We start from the raw sequence: 19,177 nt of genomic DNA on the forward strand, positions 1-19,177 counted from the left end.
AAAATGTACTTGTTTTAATTACATTTTTTCTTGTAAAAGTTGTGAGAGGAAACTTGAGCACCTGGAGGAAATCCACACGGTCATGGGGAAAACATACAAACTCCTTACAGACAGTGGCAGGAATTGAACCCGGGTCACTGGCACTGCAATAGCATTTTGCTAACCATGCTGTCCCCATGTTCTATGATTTAGGGCCGAATGTCCTGGTTTAGCAATATGGTTTGAGTAAATATTGGCAAGGCATTTCAAGATCAGCTGTAAATGTCACATGTACATTGAAACATACAGTGAAGTGCATCATTTGTGTCAAATCAAATCAGTGAGGATTGTGTTAGGCAGCCTGCATGTATTGCCACACTTCTGGCCTTGGCATAGCATGCCCACAGCTCACTAACCCTAACCCATGCATCTTTGGAGTGTGGGAGGAAACCGGAGTACTCAGAAGAAGCCTACACAATCACGGGGATAACATAAAAACTCCTTATAGACAGCGGTGGGAAATGAACCCCGATCAATTTTACAGCTGGCGCTGTATGTAATGGGTGACAGATGGCATATTTTTTCATAATACAAACTGTTCCACATAATTCACAAACACCGTCATTGTGTTCACTCAAAGAGACAGTGTCTGAGGTAATGACGTCAGTGTAAGGTGACTGCTTTTGGTTTGTTCGTAATGGAATTAAAGGACTCCGGCTTTTGTTACATAACTCTAGCATGTTTTATTCGCAAAATCCTACATTGGTGACCCCGATGCTCTTGGATGAATCCAGAGGTGCTCAATAACATGTCGCTTTGAAGCTGCCAAAGTTTTGAAAGCAGCACAATACTGTGTGGCTTGCACATGCAGAAGCTCAGTTTGCGCTGTGAGAAATCACCACAGTCAATACCAAATTTTACTACATCGTGGTAATGCAAAGTAGTTCCACTGCAGCCAGAGTGGTGAATCTACCAGCAGACCTGCCTGCACGTGATAAATATGTCTCTCTGAAAATCTATCTATTATAGACTTTGGACTGTCTGAGTTTGAGTGCACCAAACAGTTGCTGTCCTTACCTGGCCTGGGTGACGCTAGGCCTTTAGAATTAACGGACTACATGCTATCTCTCCTGGGCAATCACCATCCTTCTTGTACTTTTAAAGAACGCCTTATGCAACAAATTCATGATCAAGTTCACCTAGCCCTCACTAATACGTCCACGGAGGACTAAAGAGAACTTGCTAAAATGGATGATAGTTTACACTCAACCAGGCAGGGGTGCATTATTCCTCCTCCGTTCCCTGTCTCAATAAACCCAATCAGCAGACACACGCCCGCGACTCCAGATCTGACATTGCCAGGTTTGTGCTTTTACCGTGCATGCTTTGGCACAAATGCCAAAGAGTGCTGACCACCGTACAGCTTTGACAGTGCCAGCGCATCGGGACATCGGAGGTCTGTGAGCACCATGGGTTCCAGCTACCAGGCTTGTCTATGGTTCATTACCGATATCTCTTCAAGGTGGCGCTTCTTGTCTGACATGGGCACTCAGGTGAGTGTGCTACAAGCATCGTCCATTGATTGTAAGGCAGAGAATGATGGCCCCTCGCTGGACACCGCTGTCAGCATCAGGATTCAGACTTACAGGACATGAGTCATGATGCTCTGCTTCAGTGGCTGACGCTCCACATGGGACTTCGTCTTGGCTAAAGTTGCTAGAGTTCTGCTTAGTGCAGATTTCCTGAGCACCAAAGGGCTGTTAGTAGATCCTAAGAACTGCTGGATTGCGGGGGCAAAGTAATTTGGGTCATTACCCTGTACCCCCAGTAAGTTCCCCACGATGAGTGCGTGCATCATCACGTGTGAATTCACCTCACTGCTGGGCAAGTTCCCAAACCTCACCAAGCCCACATTTCCCACTACAGTCACAAAGCACGGGATCTAGCACCACCTTTCCACAACTGGCTCGCTGGTCCAGGCCTGCGCGCGTAGACTGGACTCTGAAAAAGTTGGCCAGCACAAAAGCTGAGTTTGCTGACGTGGAAATGGCATTGTATGCAGGTCGGATAGTCCTGGAGCTTCACCCCTCCACGTGCTCCCTTAGCCCAATAGTGCTTGCTGTCCATGTGGTGATTACCACCTCCTTAATGAGGCCATCTCTCCTGATCATTACCCAGTCCCATATGTTCAAGACTTTTTGTCATGTTTAGCAGGAAAGATCATTTCTAAAGTCAGGGGCTACCATCAGGTGTTTGTGTGCACTGAGGACGTTCCCAAAACTGCTGTTATTACCTGTTTGGCCCATTTGTGTTTCTGTGCATGCCACTTGGGCTGAAAAATGAACTGTATTTTATGCAGCGCTAAATGAACACTGTATTAAAAGACTTAGATTTTCTTTTTGTTTGGCTGGATGACATAGTTGTTGCCAGTGCGTCGAAAACTGAATATTTCTCACATCTCAACACACTCTTCAATCGCTTAAGCCAACATGGGCTGATTATTAACCCTATTAAATGCCAGTTCAGGTTGTCTGCTATTGACCTCCTCGGCCACTACTTTTCCGTAGGCGTGACACCCTGCCATCAAAAGTTGCCCCTGTTATGGACTTTCCACTGCCCCACAACACCAAGGCACTGCAAGAGTTTTTAGACATGGTGAATTTCTATCATCTTTTCATTCTGAGTTGCTGAACTTATGCTCCCCTTGTGTAACACCCTTAATCGCATGCTTGAGTGAGTACAGTATTTCACATTTCGAAACTGAGCCTACTGGTGACCCCGCTCCCCCAGTGCACACATAGCCATCAGTACTGACGTCTTAGACTATGCTGCGGTTGCTGTGCATGAACAGTTGGTTGGAGGCGTGTGGCAGCTGCTCCCCTTCTTGAGCAGGGAGCTCTGCCCCCTCACCCCTCATGAGGAAGTACAGCACGTTTGGCTATGAGCTTCTCACCTCAATCTGGCCATCTGCCAGTTTTGTTTTCTACTGGACAGATGGCATTCCACAGCATTTGCTGACCACAAACCCCTCGTGCACGCGATGGACGAAGTGTCAGGCCCCTGGTCTGCAGAGCAGCAATGCCACCTGGCCTACACTTCAGAATTCACAACTGACAAAGAGGAAAATAATGCTGTGGCTGATTGCCTCCCCAGAGCCCACCTTTGATGCCATGCACATTGAAGTTGACTATGCTGGCGTGGCATCTGGCCCAGGGGTCCAGGCTTTCAGGACAGCAGTCACAGGCCTGTGGATGGCTGACGTCAAGTTGGGGATGGAGGAGTATGCCTCCTGTGTGATGTCTCAAACAGTCACCCTCACTCCACAGTGCCTACAAAATGAGGGCGTACTGTTTTTAGCCTCTTGCATCTGGGTGGGAAAGTGGTTGTTTTAAAGTTTGCGTGGCATGGCCTTAGCAAGGACGTGCGGAACTGGAGCGCAGCCTGTGTTATGTGTCAGCTGGTGAACATTAACTGTCAAACTCGGGCACCTTTTGAGGTCCCTGAGCGACATTTTGACCATGTTAATGTGGACCTGGTTGGTCCTCTTCCCCTCCCCCCAAACCGCGGTTTCACGTGGCTCCTTACCATGGTGGACCGTACCACCGGGTGGCCAGAGGCTGTCCCTCTAATGCTGATGACAGCTGTGGGCGTGGTTCGGCCATTCATCAATACCTAGGTTGCTCAGTCTGGCACCCCATCTGATATTTCTTCTGACCACGGTCCCCAATTCACCTCAGACCTCTGGGCTGCAATGGCCCAGAACCTTGGTTTTAAATTGCATCACATCACAGCATATCACCCACATTCCAACCACTCCTGTACGAGTGGTTTCACCGCTCCTTAAAGGCTGCTCTGAGGGCCTCCCTGACAGATGAGTGTTGGCATGATCATCTTCCCGGCTGCAACTGGGGCTCAAAATGGCTCCAAAAGGCACCAACGGTTTTTGTTAATCAAGGTGACTTCTTCCAGTTCGTCCACAAAATGGCTTATACTTCTCACGCCTCTTCTTTTCTACATGGTTCGGGTACTGTCGGAGCCTATGATCTGCAGTTCAAACTACGGTTCTTTGCAAACGGCAGGTTTTTGTACTGGCCATGCGACCTGCAGTTGCAATATCTCCAGGAGTGGTGTAGAAGACATGTGTCTCCAGGAAGCGGACCCCTGGGCTGACTCAGTTCTTGCCAATTTCACCGACTGAAATGTCATGGGAAATTGAAACATTGGGCCAGTTGGCCAGCCCCTGTACTCAATTGATCCTTCTCTCTCTCTTTTGATGGAGAATGAGAGTCTGTCAGTCTCCAAATCGGGGGGGGGGGTGTTCTTGGAGAAATGACACAGAAGATTGTAATGGCGGAACAGTGATATGCTGGCCTCCCTCATGTTGTTGCAGGAGCGACCTCTTTCATCCTCAATGGAACGAGAGAGAACCTGTCTGAGTGCTAGGTTATGGACCGTAGCTTTTGATGGACTCTAGATCGAGATCTCTGGGGGCTTTTGCTATTGCTTGCATGGTGGGGGTGGGGGGAGGTGGCCAGAGCTTCTGCAGGTGCAAGTGTGGGGAGCAATGATGCTTCTGTGGCTGCTTATGTGAGGGGGAGGGGGCTTTGGGATTCTGAAGTTACTAACATTCATTCTTTGGGGTTCTTGTTCATTGGATGTCTCTGAAGAGTAAGAATTTCAGGTTGTATACGGTATACGGTCTCTGATATTAAATCAAACCATTTGAAAGAGGCCTGCAGTCCTCCACAGCTGGGTGTACTGGCAACCTCTACAGATGCCAGGAGATTTTATTCCAATCACCAAGACCATCTGATTGGCATCTCAGTGGCGTTCCGCCCTTCTCAGTAAACTTAATTCTGTTACATTTATTCCAACCTCCTGTCATGGCACACGGCACTCCTGGGTTCCAGTTGACCTGCGTTCTACCTTGTTCGGTTTTTCTGCCGTGAAGCACATCAACACCCCCTTAAGATGGACTGGTTTGGAATGGGGGGGGGGAGAGACTTTTATTGTAGATAGGAAGGGTAACCTGAATGTATTTCTGTAGATTGCCTTAAACCAGTCTACCAAGACCCGGATGGTTCCACTACCATACCCCCTGCATCACGACATGGCCATATGCGTGTCGGCACACCCCCAGACGAGCCGGAGGCAGCTGCTGTTGCTCTGACCAGGGCACATCGGCTCCAAGCTGTGCAGCTCACACGAGCTCCAGACAGACTCACAATTCTGGGGGGTTGTAAAGGGTAATGTAAATAAGTGACCGATAACACATATTGTTCACAATAGAAACTGTTCTACATAATTCAGGACGCCATGATTGAGTTGTTGCCTCCACTTTAAGAGACGCTGTCTGAGGTAATGATGTCACTGTAAGGCTTTTGACTTGTTCGTAATTGAAGGAAAAGGCTGCATCTTTTTTTAAGCACATAAAATGATTGGCCTATTTTATTTGCAAAATCTTCCATTGTAAAGCCTGGCACTTTATATCATTTATATTATTATCTTATTATATCATATGTATTATTACTCTATCATCCAGGACATGCCCTCTTGCCCCATAGCATTACCTATTTCTGCCCCGGGATAAAATCTCTGGGTATCACTCCATCTATGACTCTTATCATTTTGTACGTCTCTCATCCTCCTTCCCTCCAAAGGGAAATGTTGTAGCTCACTCACTCAACCTATCCTCCTATGGCAATTTTTGATTTCTTCAGCCAGTCATCAGTGGCAAACCAGTTCTCTGGCGTTTGGAAGGATGGCGATCGATCGTATTGAAACAGAGAAGATATTGAAGGGGCAGAAAGAAGCTGCTTTCTCCGCTCTGCCTGAACTTGTATTGTCGCTCTTACAATCTCATAAAATCTCAGCCAGGGCAGCAGTTCTCTCTATGCCTAAACAGCCTTTGCTTCTTCATACTGGGAGCGAACTTGACCAGCAGACATTCCAGCAGTCTGCTTCAAGCACCGGCATTCCCTTCAACACAGGGAGTGAGTTGCATTTAGAGCAAGTATGGCTCTTGCAGTTCCAAAGTCTTCAGGGATCCGTCTACTCGTACAATATTTTGTTTGACTTGACCAGCTATATCTTTCTATTTTGCATATAATTCAAAGTTTTGCCTTTTATGGAATGGGTACCACCTTCATACTACCCAGTAGGGAAGTGTTGAGATGGGACTAAATAAATAATTTTTCTCCTCATCCTAGGTTGTAAGATCAGATAGTTTTGGAGCAGAGATCTTCATTATTACAGTTGGGATGATGTCTTTATTGTATCAAGTGTGCGGAGCTGTTCTGTGATATCACATGAGATGAACTGAACTGGCTGAAGAATGGAATCTGATGGTGGAGATCTCAGGAGGGGGTTAAGATGGATCATCTATTTAGCACTTCTGACTGAGGATGTCATGGGCAGCTGCTGCCTCTCAGTGCCAGACAGTGAGATCCATCCTGACCTCAGATACTAGCTGCATGGAGTTCTCCCACTCTCCATTTGATCTCCAGGTCAAGTTTCCTCCTACATCTCAGACGCACACAGGTAAGTAAGTTCATTAGCCACAATTGTCCTTGCTATGTAGAATCAATGGGAAGTTGAAGAGAACGTGGGGAAAATTAAAAAAATTGGTAGGATTAAGGTAAATAAGTGGTTGATAATTGCTGCAGAGCTAGTGACCCGAAGGACCCGTTTCTCTACAACCTGATGTCTAAAAATGATTCTGCCTCTTCTTTATCTCTCTCATTCTGACACAACAATCATTGAAGATGGGGTGTGCCTAGAACCTAAGCCTCCCATTAAATATTTAATTATCTATTACCATTTATACATAGCTCTGGCAGAATCAGAGCCTGATCTAATCTGGACCGCTCGGCTCTGCCTACTGGCATGTTGCTTTGTGCGTGTTAAACCCTGTGATCCAGCTTGTCTAGGTTCACGTTCCAATTTTAAGTAAGACTGGCGTTGCACCCAGCATGCCTATCTGGGCTCCTCGGTGAACCAGGGTTCAGTGATGAAATCTTTTTCTAGAACCTGTTTGAGAAACATTGCTCAGGCATATAGACCATAAGACATATGAGCAGAATTAGGCCATTCACCCACCGAATCTGCTCCACCATCCAATCATGGCTGATTTATTATCTCTCTCAACCCCATTCTCCTGCCTTCTCCCTATAACCTTTGATGCACTTACTAATCAAGAACCTATCAACCTCTGCCTTAAATATGCCCAATAATGGCCTCTACAGCCATCTGTGGTAATTAATTCCACAGATTCACCACCCTCTGCTTAATTAAGTTCCTCCTCATTAGTCTGCATTTGGTCCCCATGCCTCTAAACCTTTCCAGTCCACACACAGGCAAAGGACCGGTGAAGAGGATGAAGAAAACAAATATTTAATTTATAATGTCTTTTTTTTTTAAACTCAGACCAGCTGAACAGTGTAAAGTGTGGTGAAGAAAATATTAATCTGAAGCACAACAGTGATACATCCCAAGGAAATGCTCCCATTTCTAAGGTTTACAATGAAATGCAGTATACAAAGAGAGGTACTAGACAACATTACTGATTGACCTTAAGGGCAGCTTTACTGCTTCCCTGCTCCAGTTTAGAACCTTTGTCTTCTGCAGCATTGGTTGAACTTCTGCCCACTTCTTGATAGACAAAGAGTGACCAAGGTTGCAGCAGGGAGCATGAGAGCACAGAAGCCTTTTGCCCAGTTAAGATTAAATCTCTAAAAGGCACATTTGAATCCAAAACTTGAGTCACAAGGTGGGCACAGATTTGGAAGGCCACATTCTGTCCATCAAAGCTTACTCTGGAGCTCATGCTTTTGCCAAGGCCCATTTTAGTAGCTGGCTGTTCATGCTCTTCACTGTCCAGTCTGTGAGCTTCACTCCTCTCGCCTTGCTGACATTTGTGTGTATATCTTTCTCACTTTGAACCCTATAAGGGTTTAACCTGAACAGTATTTCAGGCACACCCTCTCTCTACTCGGTATGAATGATATCCACTTTTAACTGAAATAGTTGGAGTTTCTTCAATCTTTGAACCTCCAACTATGGCGGGGAAAGCAAAAAATGGGAGGAGAAACAACATTTAATTGTAACCAGTTAAACAAAATGACATAGCTGGGAATCAACTTTGTTGGAAAAATCACACTTCTATTTTTATGTTGGTTAGAAGCATTTTAAGAAAGAAAACAAGACATTTTGAACTATTCATCTTCTCACTAAAGGTAGTGATAGTGAAGGACTGTAGTGGCGTTGAACTTAAGCTTAATGTTTATTGTTTAGAATTCAATATCAAGAGCATTGGCCAATGGAAATATTAAAGTCTAGAATAGTCTTAAGTTGCTTGGTTGTTCCTAATGAACTTCTTTTACAGTCTTCCCAGTAATACCCGCTAGGTGTGGTTTGTCCGATGACAGAGGAACTGATCTTTCCCAGTATCTGCACATAGATCTTTATCTCATGAACTCCATGTTGCACCAAGGATGCCTCTGCTGCCGTCGCTATGTTAGCTAAGATCAGATAATTCTGGAACTCTGACTGCATGGATTACACCACAGCAGGAGATGGCCATTTACAGAAGGCGATGGAGTGAGAGCAGATTTATTTCGGAATGTAGTTTTCAATATCTTACAGCTTTGCTATTTCACTACCTGGGAGTTTCAAAGAGTTGCTCACCCAAATTCACTGGACAGTTGAATGAAATAATGCACAAAGGATACTTGCTCCACTCTGCCTGCACTTGACATTGAACTCATATTATCCCTCTTACAATCTTACAGGGCAGGGCAAATCCTCTCTATACCTAAACGGCCTTTGCTTCTTAACACTGGGAGCACACAGGACCAGCGGAAGGTTCCACTAGTCCGCTTAAGCACAGGCATTCCCTTTAACATTGTTCGATTACATAATAGGAGTGAGTTGGGTTTAGGTCAAATATGCCTTTTGCAGTTCAAAGGTCTTGAAGGATCTATCTACTCATACAATATTTTGCTTGTCTTGTTGATGAGTTGGATCATTCTAGTTTGCATATTATTCAATGCTTTGTTTGTAAGGGCTGTGCCTTTTATGTAATGGGTGCCACCTTCATACTACCCGCAGTTAAAGTGCTGAGATGGGACTGAATAATTTTTCTGTTCGTCCTACATGCCTCTGTCTAGATGTGTGGCCTGCATCTGGCAGATGAGTTTTGATAGAAGTTCACAACTTTGCAGCTGGACGATCTTCATTCATTATTTGGTAGTTCTGTCAGTCCGAAATCAAATTCCTGAGAATGTTCACTTTCTGAAAACTGAGAAAGTAAAACAAGAGATTACTTTCATTAAAAGGGAGAAATTCATTCCTTTTATGAAAAGATTTTTTTTTCTCTTTGAATTTGTGTTGGGATACGATGCCAGAGCCGAGGAGAGAGGTCAGAAAACTGACCCTACTGTGGCTCCATGGTACCATTCTCATAACTAGTTGGAAGGCTGAGATTTCAAGTGAGTGACTATTCTAGGCTGAAGCTGTCTTCTTTCAGATGAACTTTTAAGCCAAGACCCTACCTACCCACTCATCACACAGAAGATCACAGAATACTGTTTTGAAGAACAGGGAGTTATGATAGAGCTACAAGAGACTGCAGAAGCTTGAATTTGCAGCAACAAATGTACAACTGGATTAACTCAGCAGGTTAAGCATCTGAGGAGAAAAATGGACAGCTGGTGTTTCAGGTCAAGACCCCTTATTGGGATTGGGAATTCTGTCAAATATTTATTCCTCAGCTGACATCACCAAAAGCAGATGACCTGGTCATTGTTATTCTGGTGTTTGAGGCAACTGTTTCTCCTGCATTATGAATGCCAAAGATTTTTCTAGAAGGCAATGAACCTGAAATTTTAACACTCCTTCCCTCTATAGATGCTACCTGGCTTGCTGAGCATTTCCCGCATTATTTTTTTATTATTTGAGCACTTCAGGACATCCTGACATCAATCTTTTTGCCTCACTGAAGCTTCTCAATAGCTTAGGAACTGAACTTTCCCTCTGCTACACTGGCCGAGTGACTAACAAATCAAAGTGGAATGTTTCGAAGAATTTGTGCGGGTGAACGGTGTCAGTCCTGTTTAGGGTCTCAGCCCAGAATGTCGACTGTTTGGGGATGCAGCCTTACTTGCTGAGCTCCTCCAGCATTCCATCTGTGTTGCTCAAGATTTCCAGCACAAACCTCTTGTGCTTATGAAATGGTGTCAAGTGACGTTTCGGGCCAGGAGCCTGCGTCAGCACTGGGAAGGTGATGAATGGATGGGATAAAGGCTGGTAGGTTTGAGGTGGAACCAAACAGGGAGGAGATGATGGGCAGATAGAACCAGGTGGAGGGGAGGAGCAAATGCTGGACCAAGGCTGGTAGGTGATAGGTGTTCTCTCAAGCATACTCACCTGTCCACTTTGTTTTATTTTTCCTTTATTCACATTTCCTGCCACCTCCCCTCACCTTGTTCCATCATTTCCTCTCTATCCAATTCCATCTATCACCCACCAACATCGATCCTCCCCTGCCCGACTGCTGTACATGGGCAATCTTTCTTCTTCCCTCTGTCAAGATGCAGGGTCTTGGCCTGAAATATTGATTTACATCTCTTGCCTCCACGGACGTTGGCGGTCTCATTGAGACCTTCCAATGTTGCATTATTTTCCCCTGCATATTCTAGCATCCAATGGAGGCTGGAGGACTGCAGATCTGTCCTGGGGCTGGAGGACTGTCTGTGTGTGTGAGTGGGTGAATGGGAGGGAAGAAAGGGGCTTTGTTTGCTGTTGTTCTGCTGAACATTGTGGGCATGCCATGTTGGCACCAAATGTGTGGTGACACTTGCCCCCAGAACATCTTTAGGTTGCAATGGTTGTTAACGCACATAATGAATTTCACTATGTTTTGTTATACATGTGCGAAATAAATGAAACTGAATCTGAATCTACAATTTATTTTGTCCTTTTCTGTTCCAATTGCAGTTCCCACTGGGCCATCAGAGGGCGCAATTGCAACTTACCAAGTGAACTTAGCCAAATAAACATTTACAATGCTGCATGAAATTCATACTCAGCGGTCACTTTATTAAATGTACTTGTACACCTGCTCAGTAATGCAAGTATCTAATCAGCCAACGTGTTGGCGCGTGGCCAAGTGGTTAAGGCATTGGTCTAGTGATCTGAAGGTCGCTAGTTCGAACCTCAGCTGGGGCGTGTGTTGTGTCCTTGAGCAATGCACTTAACCACACATTGCTCTGCGACGACACTGGTGCCAAGCTGTATGGGTCCTAATGCCCTCCCCTTGGACAACATCGGTGGCGTGGAGAGGGGACTAACGGATGCCCATAATCAGCCAATCTTGTGGTAGCAAGTCAATGCATTAAAGCATGCAGACATGGTTAAGAGGTTCAGTTGGTCACAGCAAACATCAGAATGGGGAAATAAGTTGTACTACGTGACTCTGACTGTGGATAGAGTTTACAGAGAGTGGTATAAGAAACAAGAACATCTACTGAGCAGCAGCTCTGTGGGCAAAAACACCTTCTTAATGAGAGAGTTCAGAGGAGAATGGTTCAAGCTGACAGGAGGGCGACAGTAATTCAAATACCCATGCATTACAACAGTGGCAGGCAGAAGAGCATCTCTGAGTGCATTACATCTCAAAACTTGAACCAGAAGACCACACTGGGTTCCACTTCTGTACCTAATAAAGTGGCCACTGAGTATATGCTCAAGAAGGATATCTTTAAGATTAGGAAGGGAAAAACTGTTAGAATTAGGAATGCAGTTTGCAACAGCAGGATGTCAGAACGCTCTACAGGCTACTGAGGGGGAATTATTGTTGTAATGTGGGAGGCATGATGGTCAATTTATGGACAGCAAAATCCCACCAGTACCAGTGCAAAAAGAGGGGAAGGGAACATCGACTCAGACCATGAGAGGCCTGCGTCGGGCATTTTCATGCCTTACAAGGCGCAGATTGGAAGTCTGTGTGGGGCGCCACTCCTCACACAGACACTAGAGCAATGTGTGGTTAAGTGCCTTGCTCAAGGGCACAAACACGCTGCCACGGCTGAGGCTCGAACTAGCGACCTTCAGGTCACTAGACAAACACCTTAACCACTTGGCCACGTGCCCACAGATCCCTCCACAGATACTGTGGACATCTGCAACGGGAGACAAAGTTATAATAGTTGTGGAGTAAATATTGGCATTGAGGAGAACAACACAGCGCTTCCTCACAAACACAAGAAAAGCTGCAGATGCTGGAAATCCAAGGCGAAACACACAAAATGCTGGAGGAACTCAGCAGGTCAGGCAGCATCTTTGAAAATGAATACACAGTCAAAGTGTTGGGCCGGGACCCTTCATAGGTCCTGACCTGCTGAGTTCCTCCAGCATTTTGTGCATTTTGCTACTGGGCCTCCTCACCTGGAAATATGGGGTCTTCGGTACCCACCTGAGAGAGCAAGTGAAACATTGGTTTACAACATTACCTAAATGGCAGGTTGTTTTGGTCACACTCCCTCCACTCTGCACCCCAGTGCTGCAGTCTTTGGAGCAGCGACCTCTAGCTTGGGTGAGTGTTCCGGCGCAGTGACCCCATGCATTATTAGGAAGGGCGGCTCCGCTCAGCCGACATTTATTCTTGTGCTTTGCAATTTCTCAGCTGTGTACCCATAGTCCAACAAACATCTGCAACATATGTTCACGGTGTAATTGAAAGATCTGGGCTGCGTGCCAGGAGATCCCTGGGAACACTGGAGATCAAATTGCCTGACACATACGGTAGTTTACTGATTATAGTTAGTGCATCCTCATTATCCACTAAAAATAACACAGCTCAGTAACTCACTTTCTGAGAATAGATGTTATTTCTTTATATTTACAGGAAAACTGAATTTAATTTGGCTTTTTAAAATATGGGTGAATGGTCAATTCAGTTCATTTAAGCATCCGAGCTCATATACAACAAAGTGACAAGACACAGAGATTGCTAGGTTGAAGCTTTGTGCAGGGTGGCTTGCTGGTTAGCAGTTTTGCCAAGCCAGGAAGCTGTGGGTTCAAACCCCACATTGCACACTCAAACACAAGGGTTGAAACCCCTGTAGCACTGAGGGAATACAGAACTTCGGTAGTGTGAAGTTGGTGTAGAGTTCAGGCCGTGTTAAAGCCCTTCAGGATCAGTGCAGCAGATGCTGGGAACTGAACACAATATTATTCTCGATCTGCATTTACCACATGAGCTATTGAGGCAAAGAGATGTTACCCCCAACTATGACACAGGAAGAGTTTGTTTGGCAAGTTTTTTTGGCTGCCTTACCTTACACCGACGCTGAAAATTACAGTTCATCTCTTGATAAAGATCCAATGGATTGGCGTGAGGCTCCTGCCTGTGAGGCCTTCACTGTTTTCTGAGAGCCACTCCAATCCGTCTTCACCAAGTCATCATCCCAAATGGTAGAGGTCTCAGTGTCGCTGAACCATTCGGGATCTCCAGTATAGTAGGTGGGGTATACAAGGAGGGGGTGGATAGAAAAGGCCAGCAAGTCTCGTTTGGGGTAAGCCTTCTTGTATTCTTCACTGCAAGAGAAAAACGAAAGGATATTTGACAAATCTCAGGATTTGGTGTCATGGACAGTGCTGTAGCTGAAAGAGGGGTGGAAATGGATCTGGCAGTCATTTTGCACAGTTTTAAGAGATACTGGAAAAGGTTGAGTGGTCCCATCTTCCCGCAAGCCTCCCCTGAAACGGCTGCCTCCCTCTGCAGCAGAGTTCCACACAACTTGCTCAAGTGGCCACTCTGCGTGCACGTGTCTCAGTGCCACTACGGGGTATGACAGAGCAGGCGCTGAACGCGTTAGAGATTCCGATCACTAACAGTGGTGGAAGTTTGCGGCATGGGAAGTTCCTGTACAGGAGACCCAAGTCCAAAAGTCTCAGAATATCATTCAGGCAGCAGAAGAGGTAAGGGGCCTGTGAAAACCTCACCGAACAACCAACCCATGCAGTGTGTAGAAAGACGGGGCATTTTACCCGTTACAAAATATTAACATAGAAACCATAGAAACCATAGAAACTACAGCACAGAAACAGGCCTTTTGGCCCTTCTTGGCTGTGCCGAACCATTTTCTGCCTAGTCCCACTGACCTGCACACGGACCATATCCCTCCATACACCTCCCATCCATGTATCTGTCCAATTTATTCTTAAGTGTTACAAAAGAACCCGCATTTACCACCTCGTCTGGCAGCTCATTCCATACTCCCACCACTCTCTGTGTGAAGAAGCCCCCCCTAACATTCCCTTTAAACTTTTCCCCCCTCACCCTTAACCCATGTCCTCTGGTTTTTTTCTCCCCTTGCCTCAGTGGAAAAAGCCTGCTTGCATTCACTCTATCTATACCCATCATAATTTTATATACCTCTATTGAATCTCCCCTCATTCTTCTACGCTCCAGGGAATAAAGTCCTAACCTATTCAACCTTTCTCTGTAACTGAGTTTCTCAAGTCCCGGCAACATCCTTGTAAACCTTCTCTGCACTCTTTCAACCTTATTTATATCCCTCCTGTAATTTGGTGACCAAAACTGAACACAATACTCCAGATTCAGCCTCACCAATGCCTTATACAACCTCATCATAACATTCCAGCTCTTATACTCAATACTTCGATTAATAAAGGCCAATGTACCAAAAGCTCTCTTTACGACCCTATCTACCTGTGACGCTACTTTTAGGGAATTTTGTATCTGTATTCCCAGATCCCTCTGTTCCACTGCACTCCTCAGTGCCTTACCATTAACCCTGTATGTCCTACATTGGTTTGTCCTTCCAACGTGCAATACCTCACACTTGTCAGTATTAAACACCATCTGCCATTTTTCAGCCCATTTTTCCAGCTGGTCCAAGTCCCTCTGCAGGCTCTGAAAACCTTCCTCACTGTCTACTACACCTCCAATCTTTGTATCATCAGCAAACTTGCTGATCCAATTTACCACATTATCATCCAGATCATTGATATAGATGACAAATAACAATGGACCCAGCACTGATCCCTGTGGCACACCACTAGTCACAGGCCTCCACTCAGAGAAGCAATTCTCTACCACCACTCTCTGGCTTCTTCCATCGAGCCAATGTCTAATCCAATTTACCACCTCTCCATGTATACCTAGCGACTGAATTTTCCTAACTAACCTCCCATGCGGGACCTTGTCAAAGGCCTTACTGAAGTCCATATAGACAATATCCACTGCCTTCCCTTCATCCACTTTCCTGGTAACCTCCTCGAAAAACTCCAACAGATTGGTCAAACATGACCTACCACGAACAAAGCCATGTTGACTCTCCCTAATAAGCCCCTGTCTATCCAAATGCTTGTAGATTCTGTCTCTTAGTACTCCCTCCAATAACTTACCTACTACTGACGTTAAACTCACCGGCCTATAATTTCCCGGATTACTTTTTGATCCTTTTTTAAACAACGGAACAACATGAGCCACTCTCCAATCCTCCAGCACTTCACCCGTAGACAGCGACATTTTAAATATTTCTGCCAGGGCCCCCGCAATTTCAACACTAGTCTCCTTCAAGGTCCGAGGGAACACTCTGTCAGGTCCCGGGGATTTATCCACTTTAATTTTCCTCAAGACAGCAAGCACCTCCTCCTTTTTAATCTGTACAGTTTCCATGGTCTCACTACTTGATTCCCTCAATTCCATAGATTTCATGCCAGCTTCCTTAGTAAATACAGACGCAAAAAACCTATTTAAGATCTCCCCCATTTCCTTTGGTTCCCCACAAAGCCGACCACTCTGATCTTCAAGAGGACCAATTTTATCCCTTACAATCCTTTTGCTCTTAATATACTTGTAAAAGCTCTTTGGATTATCCTTCACTTTGACTGCCAAGGCACTCCAAAGTTACAGCAGAAACACACATTACACTAGTGTGACTATACTCTGATGGTATTTTCTGCTACAACAGCATTCTGCACCATGATAAGAATCGCAAAAGGATTTTGTTGTCTTGGAAATAATTCAGGTGCCCTGATGCTGTCTCAGTATTGTACGAACCTATACCCTTCCGATGACCACATCAGGTTCGACCTCATTCCACGATATTGAGTGCAGATGTGTTCTGTCTGGTTTATCTCATCACTCTGCAATGAATCTGCTCATCGTTGTGTTAAACTCAAGAACGTTAAATACTCAGACATGTTTCTGTGCTTTGACAATTAACTCAGGACTGCAATCCACTCTGCGGCCAACAATAACATGAAACGAGAATGTTCCAGTCACTCCTTAAGTGAGTCTGCACACTGGCTGAGGAGTACAAGGCATTACATCATTTTGTAAGTTAGTGTAAGTTCTTTGTTGTGTGAAGGCTAGACACATAACATACATCCCTCAGTGGGAGATATATAATTTACTATGAAGAACAAGAGAATGGGATGTGCACGCGAGATACTTTTACTTGCAGGGCTGACGTCATGCTGATTTCAAATATACACGACTGCATAATTACTTTGTTAACTATCACTCAGCAAAGCTGCAGTTTCCAACATGACAGAAGCTTGAGTGGAAAATAACATGACTGTTTTCATCCATGAGCCAAGTTAGTTACATATGAGGGCCAAATCCAGTCCTTTGAGAGAAGTTACTCACTCCAATTTTCTGTCTAATTTTCCTTAAAGGTGTAAGTAGTACCCGTGTTGGTGCACATGTTTGTCACAGAGTCATAGAACACGGCAGCTCAGAAACAGGCCCTTTGGCCTATCTCGGCAGTGCCAAACTATTAATCTGCCTAGACTCATGGACCTTCAAACCCCTCCTATCCATATGCCTATTCAAGTTTCTCTTAAATGCTGAAATTAAACATGCATCTAACACTGCCACTCAGCTCGTTCCATACTTACACCGCCCTCTGAGTCAAGACCCCCCCCCCAATATTCTCCTTAAATATTTCACCTTTCACCCTTAACCCATGACTCTCGTTCTAGTCTCACCCAACCTCAGTGGAAAAACCCTACAGTACTTGGATGTACCCAATCTATGAAGACCTGTGTTTCTACAAGCCCTTCGAACCAAATATATGTCACCTTCATACCCTATTAGTCAAACTCTTAATACAGTGAGAATCTCAACCCAACAAGTATGGTTCTTAAAGCCAGAATCTGAAGGCTGGGCTGCAACATAAGGATTTTTCACTACATTGAACAAGGTCTTCTTTGCAAAATTTGCTTGAAATTGGCACAAAACCTCAGAGAATTTTAACCTGACAAATTGGGTTAGGTGGAACTCAAAGCTTCGGTGATCCTTTGGGTTCCCTTTTGATTAAAAAAAAATCGTCAAAGCCAGGCCCACTACAAAATTGGCAGTCTTTTAAAGCTTTGCACATATTTTAAAAATTTATATTGGAACTGGTTTCCACACTTAGAATAACTACACATTATGTTGCTATGCAAGTATAAAGCATTTTTAGTAATTTAAGAGTATGTTAATTGAGGTAGGACAGACAATAGTTAAAAACACTTACTCTTTTGTGGTAAACCCATTTTTAGATGCACTAAGTCAGCATTCTTAAATATGTCAATAAATGTTTAAATAAATAAATGGCTCCTACTTGCATTGATTTATGACAGAGTTTGCATTCACTAATATCAAAGGTGGTGGGGTGGAGATACATCTCTACCAAAGGAGGTGTCAGCCACTCCTTCCCTCCACTAGCCTGCAGGTCACCCTTGGGCATGGTGTAGAACTTGATTAATAGCCCCGATCAGGGTCACCTGAAGCCATGGGAGCAGGAGGTGGACGGTCGTATGAGCAGCTGGAGCACATCACGAGTCCTGGTTGTACAACCACTGACACCAGGCAGACAATCTCCGAAGAGTGCTGATAAAGGATGGGGGTCATCTGTCTTGTAAAGACACTGCCCAGAAGAAGGCAATGGCAAGTCACTTCTGTAGAAAAATTTGCTAAGAACAATCTTGTTTTTGATCACCCAAGTCATAATACACAGCACATAATGAATGAATTAATTATATCAAAATCAGCAAAGGCAGAAATTAAAGAGGAAGAAAAAAGCTTCTTAAAATAGGCACTCGAATCAAAGGCTGGACTGAAAATGGAAAGTCTGCTCCAAGATTTCGGATCAGGTTGCTGTGCACTGCGTTCAATAGGGTGAAGTGAAATGAAGAGGGGTGGGGGTGGGGGTAGGGGTAGGGTTTTGCGGCATTTTCCACTGTCGGTATATAAGGGTGTAGAAACAGGATGCAGTGGGGAACTTGCAGTTGCAGTAAGCATAATGGATCAAATGCCTTCCTTCCAAAGAATCAGAATCAGCTTTTTTAGCACTCTCGTACTATGTGAAATTCTCTTTTTGCACCAGCAGTGCAGTGATTCCAGAATTGTGTTGAAACCATGATGGATCCTTGGTGATGTTGACACCCAGGAATTTAAACTTGCCCATCTAAAAGTCATAAAATTACCATTAATTACAAAATAAATAAATTGTGCAAACATAAAGGAATAACTAAGTGGTATCCATGGGTTTATGGACTGTTCAGAAATCTGATAGGAGAAAAAGCAGCTTTTGAGTGTTGAGTGAGAGTCTTCAGGCTCTTGTATCTGCTCCCAGATGGTAGTGACAAGAGGGCGTGAGGACCCTTAGTGATACATGCCACCTTCTTGAGGCACTACCTCTTGAAGATGCCCTTGATGACAGGAGGATTGTGTCTACAATGAGAGAATTAACTGTGTCTTCAATGTTCTGTGGGCATGTGGCCAAGTGGTTAAGGCATTGGACTAGCGAATTGAAGGTCGTGAGATCGAGCCCGAGCCGAGGGAAAGTGTTGTGTCCTTGAGCAAGGTACTTAATCACACATTGCTCTGCGACGACACGGGTGCCAATCTGTATGGGTCCTAATGCCCTTCCCTTACACAACATTGGTCTCGTGGAGAGGGGAGACTTGCAGCATGGGCAACTGCTGGTCTTCCATACAACCTTGCCCAGGCCTGCACCCTGGAGAGTGAAGACGTTCCAGGCACAGATCCATGGTCTTGCATGACTAACGGATGCCTTTACAATGTTCTGCAGCCTCTTGCGATCCTGTTCGTTGGAGAGCCTATACCAGGCTGTGATGTAACCAGTCAGAATGCTCTCTATCATACATGTACAGAAAT

The 19,177-nt window shown here is 44.9% G+C and overlaps 1 protein-coding gene across 1 annotated transcript in view; it reads right to left on the reverse strand.

The window, feature by feature from the left end:
* Positions 1–7,146: 7,146 nt before the first annotated feature.
* The window catches only part of LOC134360082 (procollagen galactosyltransferase 1-like), a 198,020-nt gene continuing 185,989 nt past the window's right edge, over positions 7,147–19,177 (reverse strand). The window contains exons 19-20 of the mRNA XM_063074163.1: positions 13,316–13,575; positions 7,147–9,277 (exon numbers count right to left, since the gene is read on the reverse strand). Of these exons, the coding sequence (XP_062930233.1) occupies positions 13,335–13,575 (241 nt within the window). The 3' untranslated portion in view covers positions 7,147–9,277; positions 13,316–13,334. The remainder of the gene's footprint in view (positions 9,278–13,315; positions 13,576–19,177) is intronic.

Source organism: Mobula hypostoma, chromosome 21 (assembly GCF_963921235.1).
Source record: "Mobula hypostoma chromosome 21, sMobHyp1.1, whole genome shotgun sequence".
NCBI classification, from domain to species: Eukaryota; Metazoa; Chordata; class Chondrichthyes; order Myliobatiformes; family Myliobatidae; genus Mobula; species Mobula hypostoma.